At 36.5% G+C, this 18,274-nt stretch overlaps 1 protein-coding gene across 1 annotated transcript in view; it reads left to right on the top strand.

Annotated features, from left to right (window-relative positions):
• The window catches only part of LOC150109712 (vesicle-fusing ATPase 2-like), a 408,246-nt gene that overhangs the window by 349,975 nt on the left and 39,997 nt on the right, over window positions 1-18,274 (top strand). Inside the window, exon 19 of the mRNA XM_090403040.1 lies at window positions 16,239-16,290. Coding sequence (XP_090259166.1) covers window positions 16,239-16,290 — 52 coding nt within the window. The remainder of the gene's footprint in view (window positions 1-16,238; window positions 16,291-18,274) is intronic.

Genomic DNA, 18,274 nt, shown 5'->3' with positions numbered 1-18,274 from the left:
GACATGTACCATCAAGGGATGTGCAGGATATGATGGTACTACATGAAAAATTTACATCATTACTAACTTCCCATCTACAATTTTCCTCCAAATCAGTCTGTTACTTGTCGAGACTTCAACATTATCAGATCTTATATTTCTACCATCTAAAGCACTTTGTACTGTATCAATCCACCTATATCTTGGTCTTCCTCTGGGTCGTTTTCCTGCCAAACTGGCAGAGAACATTTGCTTTGCTAATCTTTCCTTGTCCATTCTGTTTAACTAACTGTACCACCTGAGATTAGCTCTGCTAATGCATTCCTGGATGCTGACAATGTCTAGTTCTTTCTTAATATCCTCGTTTTTAATATGATATTGCCATTGATGCTATTTGTTCATGCCTCTAATCTTTCTCAAATCTGCGGTCTCTAGTCTTTGGTCAAGTGTTTTACTTCTGACCCAGCTCTCAGTTCCATAAGTTAGAACTATTTTGAACACTGTCTTGTATACAGCTAATTTAGTGTTCTCTCTAATTTCTCTCTTATTCCATTGACTTCCTACCATACCAGCTTTATTGATTCTGTTGTCTATTTCCATGTTTAATTTACCATCTTCACTAAAAATCGTGTCTAAGTAGCTAAAATGTTTTACTTGTTCCGCAGGTTCTCCATTCACAACACAGTTGATATTTTCAATGATATTCCTATTTTCATTGTCTTTGTCTTTATATTGCTGACCTTCATACCATATCTTTTGCAACATTTTTCAATTTAGTCAGGGAATCTTGCAAACTTGTAGCGGATTTATTTAGAAGTATAACATCGTCCGAATAAAGTAAAGAGCATACATTAACATCTCCAATTCTGATATAATTTTTAATACCACTTTCCTTCATAATGTGATCCATATAGATAATGAATAACAAAGGGGATAATGTACATCCTTGTCTCACATTAAACAATCTTCCTGTACTTCCTTCAATTCTATCTGCTGACTTGCAACTCAAATAAAGACTAAATATTGCTTGATATGATGCCCCATTGACACCATATAACTGTAGCATATTGAATAGCTTCTCTCTCTCTTGGCACCTTGTCATATCCGTTTTCCAGATTGACAAAACTTAAATACAGATTTTTGTTATATTCCCATGCTTTCTCAACTATTTGTCTTAAAGTGAAGATCTGATCCTGACAGCCTCTGTTTGGTATGAATCGAGCTTGTTCTTCACCAAGCCTTTCTTCCACAATTCTTCTCAACCGTTTCTCAAGTATACTGGCATAAATCTTCCCAGAAACACTCAGTAGGGAAATACCTCTATAATTCTCATATTCAGTTTTATTTTTCTTTGTTATATCGATGTTTCTATATGATATATGCTTAATTAGTTGTTTACTTAAATTTATCCTTTCTTATCTAAAACCTTATACACTCAAAATCCTACCGGCTGCTCTATTGTTAAATATTTATCTTTTGTGATTTATTCTCTTTATTCACTTACTTTAATCTTATTCTTATATCTAGGATTGTTTCCTCTTCGGATACTGGCAAATTTATATTTTGGTGTGCCAGTATCCTATAGCAGAAAAGATCCTTGCTCAGGAAGACAATACTAGAGTCTGAAGATTACTTACACAATATCTTACTTAAACTACTGTAGAGATTCAGATTATTGCAGTCATGACCTAAATCTATTATTATATTCACTCTCTAAATCCTTCCCGCCAAAATAGGCTCTATTTTTATAACTGGTAAGTTGCAATCGTAATCAGGCATAACTCAGGTTCAGGTAAATATGACATGTTTATTGGAATATCAAAAACACAATACAAAATTCATACACTCAATTATGCTCAATACTAAATAAAACTTGAACTAAGAGATTAACACATTCTAAACTAATTAAATCTTATAAGGCATGCTAAACACAGTAACTGCATATTGGGATAGATAGCAAATGATATGAAGTTAAACTAAATACTTTTCAGTAGCATTACTCGCAAGAAAAAACTAACAAACATTCTAATGTTACTGAGATACTAAATTCTATTATTCTTATCGCATCAAGTTAATCCTATTACATACAAAATTACAAAAGATCTCTTCCAAACAATTCTTCTTACTCTCAAAGTAGGTTAACTTTCTAAATAGAGACTGTCCACAGAGTTCTTTACAATACAGTTCTTAATTTCACATTTGTAAACAGTCTTCTCTCGTCTAATGAACTTTCACACAAAATTAGAGTAATTGCACCTTACCGAGCTTTTTTCCGCATCGTTCTGCACCACGTGCATGTCTGGATACTTCTCATCTATTGGCTGTCCATACGCCAACGTAGGGGTTACGCTATCTTCATTCCTTCTGCCGAAAACAGACTCAAATCTTTGTGTTTCAGGAACAACTCGATGGGACTTTTCACGACGGCTTGATTCTGCTAGGACTGGAATTTTTACCTTCAGCTTTCCATAGAATCCTACTTCATTTTAAGAACGCTCGCGGTCCGACATCTTGTCACAGACTTCACCCCCCTCTTACACGAAATTGCCAGCTAACTTCTGAACCACCAAAACAGGAAAACATTATGACCAGAGAGAGTGTTCCGATATGGGCTCAACCCCTTATATTCTTCTATAGAGCACCCTCTTTTCTCAGTCCCCTTTTTGCCCACAGCCCTTATCTTTTCACCCCTTTGGGTTCATCCTTCGCTTTTACGATACTGTTATACTTGGATTCACAGAATACATGGCAACGTAATTTTCCGAGTAAGCTATAGCTGCTAGCATTACGCTATACACGTGTAGCTTTATGCCTTCCAGGAATTATTACTTAGCAACTTTTTAGATGACTCACAGTAAATTTTACATAGCTTAAGTGAGACTTAAATTTAAATCAGATTATCTCTCTTTTTAGACATACTTAAAAATGAAATCTTAATACAATCACATTAGCTTAAATTAAGGTACTTAAAATAAAGAATACAAATTTTACATAAAGTGAAGAAGTTTCACTTTTAATTACAACTGATGTGCAGTTATTTCTCTTTGCCAGCAAGTTTAATATGTTAGGTTCTAAATGATTTCTTTCCAAAATTCCTTCATTTAAGATCTAACACCTTTTTATATATGGGTACTATGAGAGTTCTACTCCAATCAGCGAGGATTCGTCCTTCTGTTGACACCTTCTGAACTATGCAGTGCAGTCACTGTAAGACTTTTACACCACCATACTTCAGCATTTCTGGTCGAATATCATCTACTCCTGCTGCCCTTCCACATTTTAAGCCTTTGATGGCTTTTTCTACTTCTAGTATGGATATGTATTCCTGACTGCATGCCTGGTCATTGTTTTTTTATCACTGTGCTGTCATCACTGCTTGTTTCATTTAGCAGTTTTTCAAAGTAATTACTCCATACTTCTAGGATATCTTTTTCTCCTGTTTTCATGTCACCTTTATCATCTCTAACTCCTTTACAGCACTCTTTCCTCCATTTCTAAGCTTCTTCAACAACCTCCAGAATATTTTACCATCTTCTTGATATTTATTTTCTATGTTCTTGCCAAAGTCCTCCCATGACTTTTGTTTAGCTAGTTTTACACAGTGTTTAGCATTCTCTGTATTCTCTAAGAGCATAAGCTGACTTATTTGCCAGGAACTTTTGATGTGCTTTCTTCTTTTCTTTCACTGCCTTTTAACTTCCTGTATCCACCATGGAGTTCTGATTTTTCTATCCTTGCAGACAACTTCACCACATGCCTCTCTGGCAGAATCAATCAATGTTTTCTTCAGAGTTTGCCACTGAATCTCCAAGGTCTAGTTCCTGTTCTCAAACTCACTCATTTTTCCTCCAATAATCTTTGTGTATTTTAGTCTACAGTTCACATCTGAGGGCTGCTCAACTTTTAATCGCTTTAAAACTTTCTTACCTGTTATTCTTTTCAATATGAAATTCAATTTTATCCTGCTCAAGACTAAATAGTGATCACTTCCAATTTCAAATCCTCTGTACACTCTGGTGTCCTGCACCAGGAAGAAAACATCACTATCAACAATAACATAGTCAATGAGACTTTTCTTATCCCTAGCCTCTTCTCTCCATGTGAATTTGTGCACATTTTTATGTTGGAAGATGGCGTTAGTAATAACTAGTCCATGTCATGAGCAGAAATCCAACAAGTATTTGTTATTATTATTAGCTTTGCTCTTTTCTCCAAATTTTCCCAAATTAGTTTTGTATGTTAACCTATAGTTAACATACCCAGTAGTTAACCTGTCTTCCAAAAGGCTCAATGACGATGCCGTCAGTGCCTTAAGCCTTGGCCACAAGTTCGCAGTCACTCCGAAAGAAGTGCTGGTGCTTGATGTAATGTTTAATATCGAACGCAGGATCTGTTGCTTAGCTTAGGAGATAGTAAATAACATTAGGCTTGACGTCACCAACATCCTCGCCCAGTCTTCGCCTCCAAAAAGTAATTTATCATCTGCCCAATGTACTGCTCTCACAAAATTATGGAAAGAGAAAAGTATCGTCATCACCAGAGCGGATAAGGGTGATGCCACAGTTGTTCTTAATGCCACAGAATACAATCGAAAAATGGAAATTATCCTCTGAGATCGTTCGACTTACACCACGCTAGAACACGACCCCACAAAAACACAAGTTAAAAAATTAAAAAACTTACTTAAAAAAGTTTAGTCCTTGTCCCCGGACATGACAAAAACACTCGAGCCTTTTTGTTCTCTCCTCCCCCAAATATACGGTTTACCAAAGATCCACTTGGCCAGTTGTTTTGACAGTTTGTAGTAAGGTGCGATAGTGGCATCTACTATAGGTCTTAGTGGGGAATTGGGTTTGTGGAAAGACCCCCCCCCCCTCACTGGACTTTCCACATCCTATATAAAAAACTCTACCCATTTCAAAACCCTCAGAAAATTTAACCTTAAATAACACCGACATATCGGTAAGCTTTGACATCTCATTGTTTACCAGTATCCCCTTAATTGATAACTTAACACTCTTAGAAAACGTTTTTCCTTCTGACATCTTAGATCACTTTTCCTGTGCCATAATTCTGGTTATTTTTCTTGGAAGAACAAAATCTACAAGCAGATAGAGCGAACCGCAGCGGTCTCCCCCCCCCCCCCGCCAATTTTTATATGGAAGATTTTGAAAAATAAGCCATAATTCAGCCCCTCTCAAACCTTCTATCTGGCTAAGATATGTTGATCATGTGTTCTCTATTTGGCCTCATGGCCCAGACACATTATACTCCTTCCTCAGTCACTTCAACAGCGTACATCCAAGAATCCAGTTTACGATGGAAAAGGAAAGAACAATTGTTTACCCTTCCTAGGCCCCTAGTTACACTTTTATTCACAGTATACAGTAAACCCACGCACATAGGCAGATACATTTACAAACTCTCCCACCACCACTCTGCTCAACAATATGGCATTATTAAAACTCTTACCAAAGAGCCCGCAATCTTTGTTCCAGTGGAACCACTTGCATCAACTTGGCCATATGTTTTGACAGTTTGTAGCAAATTGTGCCTTACAACTGAACTTGACCACATACACAACACTTTCCTCTCCAATGGCTACAGCGATCACAGTATCAGAAAAATAATCAGTTTCCCCCCACCCATTCCCTGGTCTTCTCGTCAGAAAGATTTTAGAAATGCCATCACCATACCCTACATCCATGACACATCCGAAAAAATAGCCAAGATTTTAAACAACTACAACCTACACACAGCATTTAAGCCCCATCGCAAACTTGCTACCCTTATCCGTTCTATAAAAGATCAGCTCCCTCCTCTCTCAGTGCCTGGAGTTTATAAAGTACCCTGTTCTTGTAAGCTGGCGTACTTTGGACAGACAGCAACCACCCACCTGAAGGAACACATCTGCAACCATGACTATGGTCAGTCAGGCTTTGCTGACCATGTCTTGGATACAACCCACAGGATCTCATGGAAAAAAACCACCTTGTTCCATCACAGCAAATTCAAAAAAGATAGACTTTTCTTAGAATCAGCAGCAGCTCTCAGAAATCAGCCAAATCTTAATAAATATGGTTGCATTAAGCTTCCTAAGATTTGGGAAACACTTATCACCAGAGGTCCCACCCTACACTCCAGGCCACCTACAACCGCCCTTTGAGGGCACTCCACCTAGTTAGGACTTTAGTGTTACCCACTTGGTTGGGCTTAGTATTGTTTGTTATTTGTGTTTGTTACATTAATTTTTTTGTAATCCCTGAAGATGTCTCAGTGACTGAGATGAAATATGGGAAGTATTAAATTCTGTTTTAATCCTTTCTGACTGTTGTAAAAAATCCATTAAGCATCCAACGTGAAAATAAGTTACCCATTTTTCTAGATTTATTGTTTGCATTTTTATCTTTTCTTTTATTTCTTTGTTCATGTATTTTATTATTTTATAGTTTTTTTTGGTTGTGGCTGTTTCTTTTATAGTCTATTTTTGCTTCTGCTGTCTTGGAATTGAGCTATTTCTGATAACTCTCTTTATTTTTTGTTATCTTTTTTATTTCTTTGTCCTAATTTCATAGTCTTGTTTTTCTATTCCATTTGTCAGGATTTGTGGATTTGTTTCAGATTTTCCCATTCTTTTTCTATGTAATTTGATTCATGTATTGATTCATTTACTTCAAAAACATGTTATGCATCATGGGTTGCAAGTGAGCATATCAGTAGTTTTGAGATGTGATAAAAAAATGTGTTTTTAATTAGTCTACAGTGTGGCTTTTTGTGACAAATTGTGCTGCATTTTTTTCAGTTTGGATACAAGTGTCCTTCAGTGGTGGTGGTGTTGAAATTTTTTTGTTGTTCATATTTGGGTGGCAGGGTTTCTTCTTGATGAGGAGGAGGTGGAGAGGATCCAGAGACGAGTGACCGAGATGATAGCAGGTCTATGGAATGAACCTTATGAGAACTGGTTGAAGATTTGTGGGTTGCAGAAATTGGTTGATAGATGGAAAAGGGGTGATATGATTGAGACATTCAAATTGCTGAAGGGTTTCTATAAGATTAATTCAGAAGATATGTTTGAGGATAGGACTGGTGGTGGGAGGACGAGGGGCCATCCATGGAAGCTGGGCAAGAGCGTGGTTAGCAAGGGTGTTAAGATAGGTTTTTTACTTGGAGAGTGGCGAATGAGTGGAATAAGCTGCCAGAGTCTGTTGTGGGTGCCATGACTGTAAATGAGTTCAAGGAAAAGTATGATAGATACTATGTGAATGTTGAATAATTGTTCTTGACATAATGTTAGGGCCTTCCTCGATGCGTCTAAGGACTCCTTGGAGTTGCCCATACTACTACTAATAATAATAATAATATTGTGTTTTGCTACTAATTTGTTGCACTACTTCAGCTTCTAAAGATGGCGTCCATAAAAAACATACATCAGCGGCATGGAAGGCTTTTCTATGAAAGTCTGGCTTGCCTTGGGTTTTTCGCAGTGGATGTATTGTGAAAACTGCTATATGTATACACCGAAAAATGCGAAAGATCTGTGGACTGTTTGGGTAAACAAGAAGAAGGAAAGCGTTAACGTATGTGAAAAATGTTTGTATAGAGTAGAGCTATTAGAAATGGGAGTAAATGTCAGGACCATAGTAGAAGAGCTTTGGCAAGAGTTAATGAAAAGCGAAATGAAACATCTGGAAGAGGATATTAAACAGCCAAAGGAGAGATTGGCTGATGATAAGGAGAAGGAGGAAGTTAATGTAATAAAGAAAGAATAAAGGGATAGTCGTATATCAGTGTATGTGGACTCGATCATTAGAGGTGTGATTACTAACAGAGTGCACAAAGCATGCTTACCTGGTGGAACAATAAGCAAATAATGGATGCGTTGCAGAAAAGGAAATACCTGGCATCAAAATTAGTGGTAGTCGTGGACACAAATGACTTAGTTGGGAAAAAGAAGAATGTTGATAGAGACATGAAGAAGTTGTTGCAGCAGGTGAAGAAGAATAGTGTTGGGAAAGTCGTGGGCATGTTGCCCAGATATGATAGCAGTGATGGAGAAGGAGAGCAGAGATAATGAATAGTAAGATGGCTGAGTTGTGTGAGGCAAAGGGTGTTCAATTTGTAAATCTGTGGAGTGAATTTGAAGGGGAGTTCAAATGGTATAAAGCTGGTGGATTACATTTGAATGGGTTTGATATTGGGCATTTAGAAAGGCTATTGTTTTCTGAGAAGGCACAGAGCCAAGAAGTTAATGTAGCAAATGATCAGCGTCTACCTGTGAAACAGGATAGCACAAATCAACAGATTATATAGCAGGAGGAAGATAGATGTGAGGTCGAAGATGTGGTTGCAGCAGCACAAGGAGATGGAATGCATAAATGTGAGGATGAGACAGGTAAGAATGGAAATCACAGTCAGGATTAGGGAAACGGGAGTGGTCAAACCAAAGAGGTGTAGTATAGCAGCCAAAATTGAGAATGTTGGTGCTGGTAGGATGGCCTCAAACACACACACAGGGATTGTTATGTTTATACACAAATGTAAGATTTGAAACAAAAGAGCTGAGTTTGTGGCATTGGTTGAGACAGTATGCCCAAAAGTAATTGGAATAAGTGAAACTTGGTTGTCTGAGGAGGATGTGATGTCGGGAATAGAATTAGAAGAATATATAACTTTCCAGAAGGATAGAGATGTGAAAAGAGGAGGGGCAGGAGTGCTGTTAATGATTGCAGAGGAATTGTGTCTGCAAAGAGTGGAAGTTGATGGTACATGCACAGGTTTTGAATATGTGTGGTACGAAGTTGAAATAAACAGGTTAGTATATCTGATAGGATGCTGTTATAGGCCAGGGAATGCAGAGAACACTGATTGTGAAATGTTTAGGCAAATTAGTTGGGCATGTAAAAAGAAGGTGATCCTGATGGGAGACTGACTTTAATTACATGAATATAGACTGGATGGAGGAGATAGTGTGTGGGAACAAGGAGAGCGAGTTTGTGGAATTTCTGAGAAATAAGTATCTTAAGCAGCATGTGATTGAAGCAACTAGAAGCTTTAATATTTTGGATTTGGTGATAACTTCACAAGATGTAGTTGTTAACGAGGTGTTGACACTGCCACCAGTTGGTGAGAATGATCACAAGGTACTTGTTTGGGAAATGATGAAACGAGAAAAGGTCACTGCCAAAAATGGATAGATACATGTGGAAGTATAAAGCGATTATAGAAAGCTCTGCAGTCAGTTAACATCGTACATTGGGTAGATGAGCTGAGCAGAAAGGATGTTAACAATGCATGGAAACTCATAAAGGCAGTATCTGATAAAAGTAATGTATGACTGCATACCGAAGGTTAAGCGAGTAAAGAGTGAAATGGATGAACAGCGAAATCAAGCAAGCTGTGCTGGAAAAGAAAATATTATGGAGAAGGTACAAGGCAGTTGGTGGGGATCAGATCCATGAAGAGTATAAGGTGCAGGCCAGAAAGGTTCCTGAGGAGTGGAAAGAGGGTAAAATAGTACCACTCCACAAGCATGATTCTAAGAAGTCTCCATCTATAGGCCAGTCTGTGTAATTGCAGTTGTGGCCAAAGTGTTGGAGAGATTGATAAGGAATAGATTACAGAATCGGGTTGAGGGATATGGCATTCTTTATGAAGGTCAGCATGAATTTGTAAAGGGTAGGTTCCGTTTCAGTAATTTACGTGTATTTTATGATAAGGTGACTAGTGTGTTAGATAAGGGAGAATCATATACAGTGATATTCTTAGACTTTGGAAAAGCATTTGATAGGATAAATTGGTATACAAGCTGCAGAAGATGAGAATAGACAGCATATTGGTTAGATGGATCAGAGATTGGCTCTCTGAACGATACAGCAGGTTGTGTATGATGGGGCAGTGACTCAAAAAAGGACGATCGGTGCGTGCCCCAGGGTTCTGTTCTTGGGCCCTGCTATTTAACTTGTTTGTAAATGATATATCATGTGGACTGACTGGGGATCTTCAGTTATTTTTGCTGATGATGCAATGTTGGGAAGAATTATAAGTAGTAATGCTGATGCTGAATGCCTTCAGTAAGATTTAAATAGACCTTTTACATTGAAAAAAGGGTGGGGGTTGTAGTTTTAATATCAGTAAGTGCAAGGTATTGTATTTTGGAGTGCAGAAATATAAGGCTGTGTACTATGTACTATATTGATGGTGCTGTACTGCAAGAAGTGGATAAGATTAGAGATTTGGGTGTGATGGTTGATAGTAGACTGAAGTTTAGAGGGCATATTGCTAGGGTTGCAAAGGTTCCACATCGTAGTGCTTCTATGATAAGAAGTACTCTAACATGCAAGGATAAGGAAGTGGTTGTGCCACTGTATAAGGCACTGGCCACACTTTGACTATTGTGCTCAGATCTGGTCACCTGGTTTTCAATGTGATGTGGAGACATTGGAGAGGATCCAGAGGCGAGTGACTAAGACAATATCAGGACTTTGGAATGCTGGCTATGGAGAGAGGTTGAAAAATGTAGATTGCAAAGTTTGGTGGATAGGAGAAAGAGAGGTGATATGATAGAGACATTTAAGTTAGTGAGAGGATTTTATCAGATTAATCCAGAGGGGATTATAAAAAGAGTAGAAGGTGAGAGGGGAAGAACCAGAGGTCATTCCTGGAAGTTATGTAAAAGTGTGGTGAAGAAGGATATGAGGAGTAGATTTTTTACATGGAGAATTGTCAGTGAATGGAATTCATTACCAGAATGTGTTGTAAATGCAAGGAGTGTTAAGGACTTTAAGATTCTATATGATAAATATGTTGTCAGTTGAATGAACCTCCCACGATGAGTCTGTCGACTCCATGGAGGATGTAATAATAACAATAATGTCTTAGTTCAGGCCTTAACGATGTTGATTTCCATTTCTAATCTGCAAAAGCATGCCTACTTTTTCTGATGGAAATTCAAATTTCAAAGATAGCATTTTAATGTTGATTTTCTCTTGTTCAGCTTGTTTAATAGTAAGGTACATCTTCTTTGGGGACCTTGTATTCAAAATCCAACTGAGTTTCCTTTTTCAACTGAACTGATTGAGCAGGTAGAAATTTCGAGATATCTGCTATCACAAGTAATCTTATATAAATTATTCACATGCTTACCAGTATACCAGATATTGCTAACCACTTACCAAACACTAATCTCTAACTCTAGTAACTAAGTATACTGTAGATGTTGCTTATCTGCAGTTGAGATCACAATCTAGTAGTGAATTCTTCTCCAATGGAACAACATTTACACTGCAACTCTCATCTGCCATGTTTTTTGACATTATAATTATAAGGTTGGATCTAAGTGACTTCTGTGCCTCATTCCTTGGTTGGATTTTCAACCCAAGCAGTTGCACTGAACTTATTATTGAAGCAATTCTTATTGGTATGGAAACATTTATTCCTTATTCCACTTTAAATTCTTGTCCCTTATCTAAGCCTTGGTTCTTCAAGTGTGCCAAGGTTGAGTAAGAAAAGAATTGGGCATGTTGCAATTGGCTTTTAACTAAATCTCAGTTTTCCTTTTTGCTTTATATGGTATACATCTGGTAGACTTTCTGAAAATAATTTTAAGAAAGCCTACCAGGTTTAATTGCAACTCGGACCTTAGGCTGCTGCTTGTTTCAATGTATTGAGATAATAACACAAAGCTTCGTGGCATTTTTTATGTTGGGCCCATACATGAGAAGTGGGATGGTTAACCTATAGTACGTTGGTACCATGTATGAGAAGAGGGATTTGAGCAAGGAACTTTGGGAAATTAGATCTGAAGGCCTGTGCATTGTATTCTTTGGGAAATGTGAGAGGGAGTGGACTGCTCCAAAGTGCAGTAGTAGGAATTAAGGAGAAGGAAGAAAAACTTGTTCTGTGAGTATGAAATTGAAATGCGAAGAGGTATTGGGTGGCAGCTGCATGTTTCAATAGATTTGGTGTATGTGAGGATTATTGGTGGTAATTCTGATGAACATTTCCTATGGAAATATTTATAGAAAATGTATGTAATAGATACTAAACACTTGTGTGAGAGTGGTTGGAGTGAGTTAGTAAGAGAAGAGTCGTTAATCAGTCTGATTGCATCGAGTATTTTTAGGGAGATCTTTGGTGTACTGCTCAGATGTGTGAGCAGTACTCGGTGGATATGTGGATTTGTGCAGGATTAAGAACTGTTCAGAAGAAATTCCTGGAGTGAAAGAGGAATCTTAATTTTTTGGATGCTGAGCAGGCAGTGATTGTAATGCATTTATGCCAAGAGAGTTTGATGTTAGAGTAATATCCAGAAGAGAAATCTCATCTTGGTGATTTGGGTGTTATCAAAGGCGAAGCTGGGAGAATATGGTTCTTTTCTGTAAGAAATAAGTCAAACTCTGTTTTGCAGGCATTGAAATTGACAAGGTTAGTCAAAGCATGTCGAAGAATGGTTTGAAGTTCAGAATTTAGGGTCAGCGAGTATGTTGCTCTGTGGTTTCTGTGGTGCACAAAATTTGTCAGATGAGAAGAAAGAATGTAGTGTACTGTCATTGCTGAAATTGTGTATTTGGTTGATGATCAAATGGAGCAGGTCATTAATATTGTTGGATCGTCCTTCCTGTCTTTTGATCCGCCATCTTGTTTTAACGTTGTTCTTATTAAGGTTAATTAATTGTATGTTGATTACTAATCCAAATATAGGGAAATTTCTATTATACTGCACCAGCCTATATTCAGATTAGTCTATGCAAAATAGTGTAATCAAATATTAATTAACTTTAGCAGTCTAATGTTTATATATAGGCCAAATTTTACATTAACATTTAAGGTTCCCGCTAGGTCCGATAATTTTATGAACAGTGCAGTGGAAAAGAATCAGGCTAACAACAAATTGAAATCAATAAACAAAACATTTAATGCAAGGTTATATAAATATATACATAAGCATACTTTGGATACAAGATAATGCAAAATTAACTCAGTTCAACTACACATAACATTCACTTAACTTTTGTTATTAAACACTGAGCTTCAAAATCTAATTTCTCCTTAATAGCCAAAGATAGTTCTAAAGTTCTTTACCACTGAAATTCACAGGAAATATTTTTACAATAGTATTCTTTATCTATCCCTTAGTCAGAAATCACATAGCTCAGTCAAGAGATAGCTATCACTTTTAGAGGGGAAGACTGTTAATCTTCTAGCTTCGGCTAATTTCAGCATAAACATCACAGTTAATGTTAGGATTTAACAGAAGGAGATAACTCTTATAACTTCACTCTAAAATGCTATAAAGTATAACTGTTCTTACCGGAATAAATCTTTGCACATATTATTCACTGAGGCACACTTAAAACTTTGGTTAATTATCACACACATTTCAAAAGTAATCTTCTTTAAACTAACTTGATCTTTAATTTCAGCACATCACATAGGCAGACACACTTGCACTAGAAAATCTACTTATTCCCCATATACTACTTTACAATAGAATCAGCTTTCTACTAATCTTCCTTGAAAGCTCTGGAATACAACATTAACTTCAGAATTCCATATCAATATTCTGAGTTGTCAATTTACATTTTGATCCTTTGTAATCTGATCATAGCACTTAATTCTTTGTACTACAGCCTCTTATTTAACTCCATGCTGCCAATAAATTATTTCCCCGTTTTTATATTTTCACTCCTTTTTCCCTCCAAAACTTGTTTTCACCGTCCAGCTCATATCGATTCCATCTCACGTGCTACACGCTCATGCCTTCTATTTTTAACTCCATCTCCATGACAACAATTACAGCAGTACATAAGCATTACATAACATTATACCTTTATATACAGAAATTAAATAAAAGGATATTTTTCAACTCAATTAATTTATAATTAATTATGATGAACACAAATTCTTCTACTATCAATATAGGAATAATTAAAATAATCTGAATGTTATTTTTATAAAGAGTCCTTTCTATTATTAATATATATCCTTGATTAATTAAAAAAAAAATCAAATGTAATTATATGAATAATAGTTTACAATAAGAGATTTACATTAAATAATATCTACAAATGTAGCCTTTGATATGGTGGATTATGTTGGATTCTGAAGGGAGTATTAATAATTTTAATTTCTCTTCATTCAGAATCCAACAATATATATAGAAGAAAGAGGGCAAGTGAGAAGATAGAACCTTGCAGTACCCTGGTATTAGTTGCATAGTTAGAAGATAAGGAACCGTTCATCACAAGCAATGCACGTCAAGTGAGAAACCACTCAAACTTTGCCAAGCTTATCCATGGTATTTATCCAGAGGTGAGAAGATTCCCTGTTGAATGGTGTCGGCAGAATCCATACTACCAATAGTTTATTAGTTGAGTACCTTCAAGGTAGCGTAGTAGTTGGATGTCGATGGTTCTCTCCATTACTTTGGAGAGGATTGAAATAAGGATTGGGCAGTACTTTTTTTTAGCAGGGATTAATCAACTATCTTTGGAATAGGTTGGAAATGGGCTAATTTGTGTAGGGTAGATAACAGTGGAATAAAAGCATAAAGAAGTGATAGAACAGGAGTCAACTCTGGCACACAAATCTTCAGGACAATTGGAGGAATATCATTAGGTCTTGGAACTTTTTGTTTTTTGTTTTCTAATTGTTTTATTCTGAAAGGTCAGATGTGGTGAGTGTTGGATATTTGGAATAGTTGGGGGGGGGGGATTTACCAAAGTCATCTATGCAGGCTTTTGAGGAAAAAGAATTGGCTTTTTTATATAGGTAATGATGCAATAAACCCATCTGGTGCAGTAGCAGTAGGTACAGTGTTGGGCAAAAGATGAGTTGGATAAATAGGTAGCTGAGAGATAGATATCAGAAAATGGTATACGGGAGTTTGAATTTGCCAGATTTAAGGTGACCAGTGGTATGCCTCAGAGATTAGTTCCTTCGTCCAATGTTATTCTATACATTAAGACCTGATAGGAGATGTTCACTTCTTTGCTTATGATTCAATGATAGGCAAAGCAATCAGAGATGCTACTGATATACAGAACTCACAAAATAATTTCAGTATGCTGGAACAGTGGGTAATGATAATGACATAGTTGTCAAATCAGTGTTAGTGTAAAGTTAGGCATGATGAGATATCCAGTAGCACATTATATTGGTGGGATTATGCCATGAGAAACTGATGAGGCTAGGGATCTTTGAGTTATGACAGATAGGAATTTAAAGTTCAAAGTCGCACAACAAAAGAATTGAAAATACAGCTGAGAGGATGATTGCAATGTTGAAATGAACATTGACATGTAAGGAGAAGGAACTCATTTTTTCTCTTTACAAGGCCTTGTAAGGGTGTATAGATTTTGTCTCCCCTGGGTTCAGAGAAGATACAGAAACTGTGGATAGGGTGCAAAGAAGAGTAACAAAGATATCAGGATTATGGAATGTATATTATGAGGATAGATTAAGAATATGCAGACTGCAGTTGCTTTGGTAAATAGAAGAAAGGTGGATGGTGATATGACAGAGGTATATAAACTGCTGAATGTGTGTTTACAATATCTTTTTATGATTTTTTTTTATATGAATGGTGAGGAGAGGACAAGGGGGGGGGGTGTATCTATGGAGGTTAAGTTTGTGTGCAGTTAGGAAAGGGATGAGAGCTTGATTTTTCTTTCACAGAGCAGTGAATGAGTTGAAAAGAAGGTATGACAGCAGGTGAGGTTATATATGGTCTTCCCCATTGAGTCCTTGACTACCTGGAAGTCTGAAATATTAATAATAATAAACAGTTAATTGTATGTAAAATTGTCTAAATTAATTTTAATTTAGACAATTCTACATACATTTACAGTTAAGATCTTTAGGTGCATTGCATTTCAAAATGTAAATTTTGTGCCAAATATAGCTACCTTCATATATGTCAGATTTGATCCTGCAACTCTTTGTTGGTTGCAATGCTTAAATAAATATTGCAAAACTATAAATTTTAAGATGTTGAGGCTAGTACATGAAATTCAGAAGACAACAAACATTCCAAAAATAGGTTTTGATAAATGTTTTTAACAATGACAGAAGCAATGATTAAATTTGTTGCAGAAATTGTTTTTGAAGGTAAGACTAATTTAAAGCACACTGAATTCTGAATCTTGCAGTTGTAAATCACAAATTGATCTTGTAAGTATTTATAATATTTTTTTGCTTTATTGTTAAGTATTTTTAAGCTGTTAAAAATACATTTCTTGAGAGGTCTTGTTTAATTTTAGGGTGTGGATTGGGATTAAGAAGTTGTTGGCATTCATTGATATGGCTCGTCAGGTAAGATATAGCTTTCAGTAAGATTTTTTTTCAACATAAAAAATTGAAATAGTAACTGGAAAATGGACATTAATAACTATATTATTATTATTTTTTACAGGTCAGAAAACTCATTGTGGGAGAGCCATTATTCACAGATTAGCTATTACATACACAATGTTATCACACCTCTCCTAAACTCAGTCACTGACAAAGCACTCGCAACCACTTCTGGCAACCCATTCACCACCCTCCAAGCAAAAAATATAGTCCTGTAAGATTGCTAACCACACTCGTACACAATTTCCATTGGTGACCTATCATTTGCTTTCTTCCTGCCATGTACTGAAAAAAAAAAGTCTTAAGTGTCAATCCTATAAAACCCCTTTAATAACTTATATGCTTCTATCATGTCTCCTTGTTTTCACCTATCAGCTAGTTTTTGAAGCCCACAGACTGTCAATCTAGTCTCATAGGGAGCATTCCATAGACCTGCCACAATCTTTGAATCCAGGTGTCCAGATCTGCATGCTGTAGTCTAGATGTGGTCTTATTAAAGCTTTATTTAGGAGAACAGTAACTTTTCCATCCCAGCTTGTTAGTATGTTCTTCAACATCCATGTAATCTGATGTGCTGTTTTTGGCTACCTTTGAAATATGTCCTCTAAACTTCATATTCTTTTCCCCAACTACCCCCCAAGTCCCTGGCCTCATCTGTTTACTGCAGTTCAGTTCCATCAGTTTAGTACATAGTTTGTGATCTCTCCTTCACAAATTGCATCACACTACACTTGGTCACATTAAACCAGCAGCCAGTTGGTTACCTATGCCCCATACGACTGGTCTAATTAAGTCATCCTGCAGAATCACTTCACACACCTTCATATACTGTCATTCTTTCCAGTTTTGCATCATCAGCAAAGAACTGAATATTTTCCATCATTTCTTTTCCTATATCATTGATGTTCAAATTAAACAACATAGGAATAAGCACTCTGCCCTATGGTACACCCCTGGTCACCTGCCTTCTCTTGGACTCACCTCTATAAACCACTCTTCTTCAGCCACCTTCTAATCAAAATCACCAGATTCATATCCATCTCAATTTGCTCCAGTGTTTCCAGTTTTTTTTTTTTTTTTTTTTTTAATATATATATTATTGTGATTTCCTGTCAAATGCCTTTGTAAAGTCCAGCAGTATCAGTGAGTATCATCCATTTCTGTTATCCAACTCCATTGTCACTTTATTATAAAAAGTAAGCAGAATAATTACTGGAGATTAACGACTGGATAAACAATTGGCATGATAAGAGATATACTTAATGAAAATGTGATGAAAGCATGTTTTCCAGGTGCAAAGATAGTGAAACTTTAAGTTTGCAGAAGAAAGATACAAACAAAAAATTGTTTTGGCTGGCACAAATGATTTGAAAGGTGAGAAATATACATTGAGAGAAGATATGAAAGAGTTGTTAGCGTAAGCAGAAATTAAGTGTAAGAAAGTAAAGATTGTGAGCCTATTGCCTTAGTGTGATAGGACAGAACTGAGAAGGGCCTTGATTGACAACGAGAAGATTGTTGGGTTTGAAGAATGGTGTGCAGTTTATTGATGTATGGAGTGAATTTGATGAACAAAAGTGCATATGTACACAACAGACTAGATTTAAATAGTTTTGGAGTCAGATGTTTGGAGAAAGTGTTGTTTAGTGACAGTGTTGTAGTGCAAAACCAGAAAAACTTGAGATGTTAGGGAGGATGAAATCAAGCATGTGTCTGACCATCCCTGTCATGAGCATGTGTACAGTAAGATTATGCAATGCTGAATGGGATTTCACAGGTCTCCAATTTAAATCAGTTGGTAATGACATTACACAAGAATAACTATGGATACAAAGAGATGATTGTGTAGAGGCTTAAGTGCTGTGAGGACATTATGTTGGAGGTTTAATGGATTTTTTACAACACTCAAAAAGAATTAAAATAGAATTTAATACTTCCTATATTT

Source organism: Typopeltis vanoorti, chromosome 2 (assembly GCF_054136105.1).
Source record: "Typopeltis vanoorti isolate ZY-2024b chromosome 2, IOZ_Tvanoo_1.0, whole genome shotgun sequence".
NCBI classification, from domain to species: domain Eukaryota; kingdom Metazoa; phylum Arthropoda; class Arachnida; order Uropygi; family Thelyphonidae; genus Typopeltis; species Typopeltis vanoorti.
Note: the sequence above shows the minus strand (reverse complement) of the source record. Positions and strands in the feature narration are given on the sequence as shown.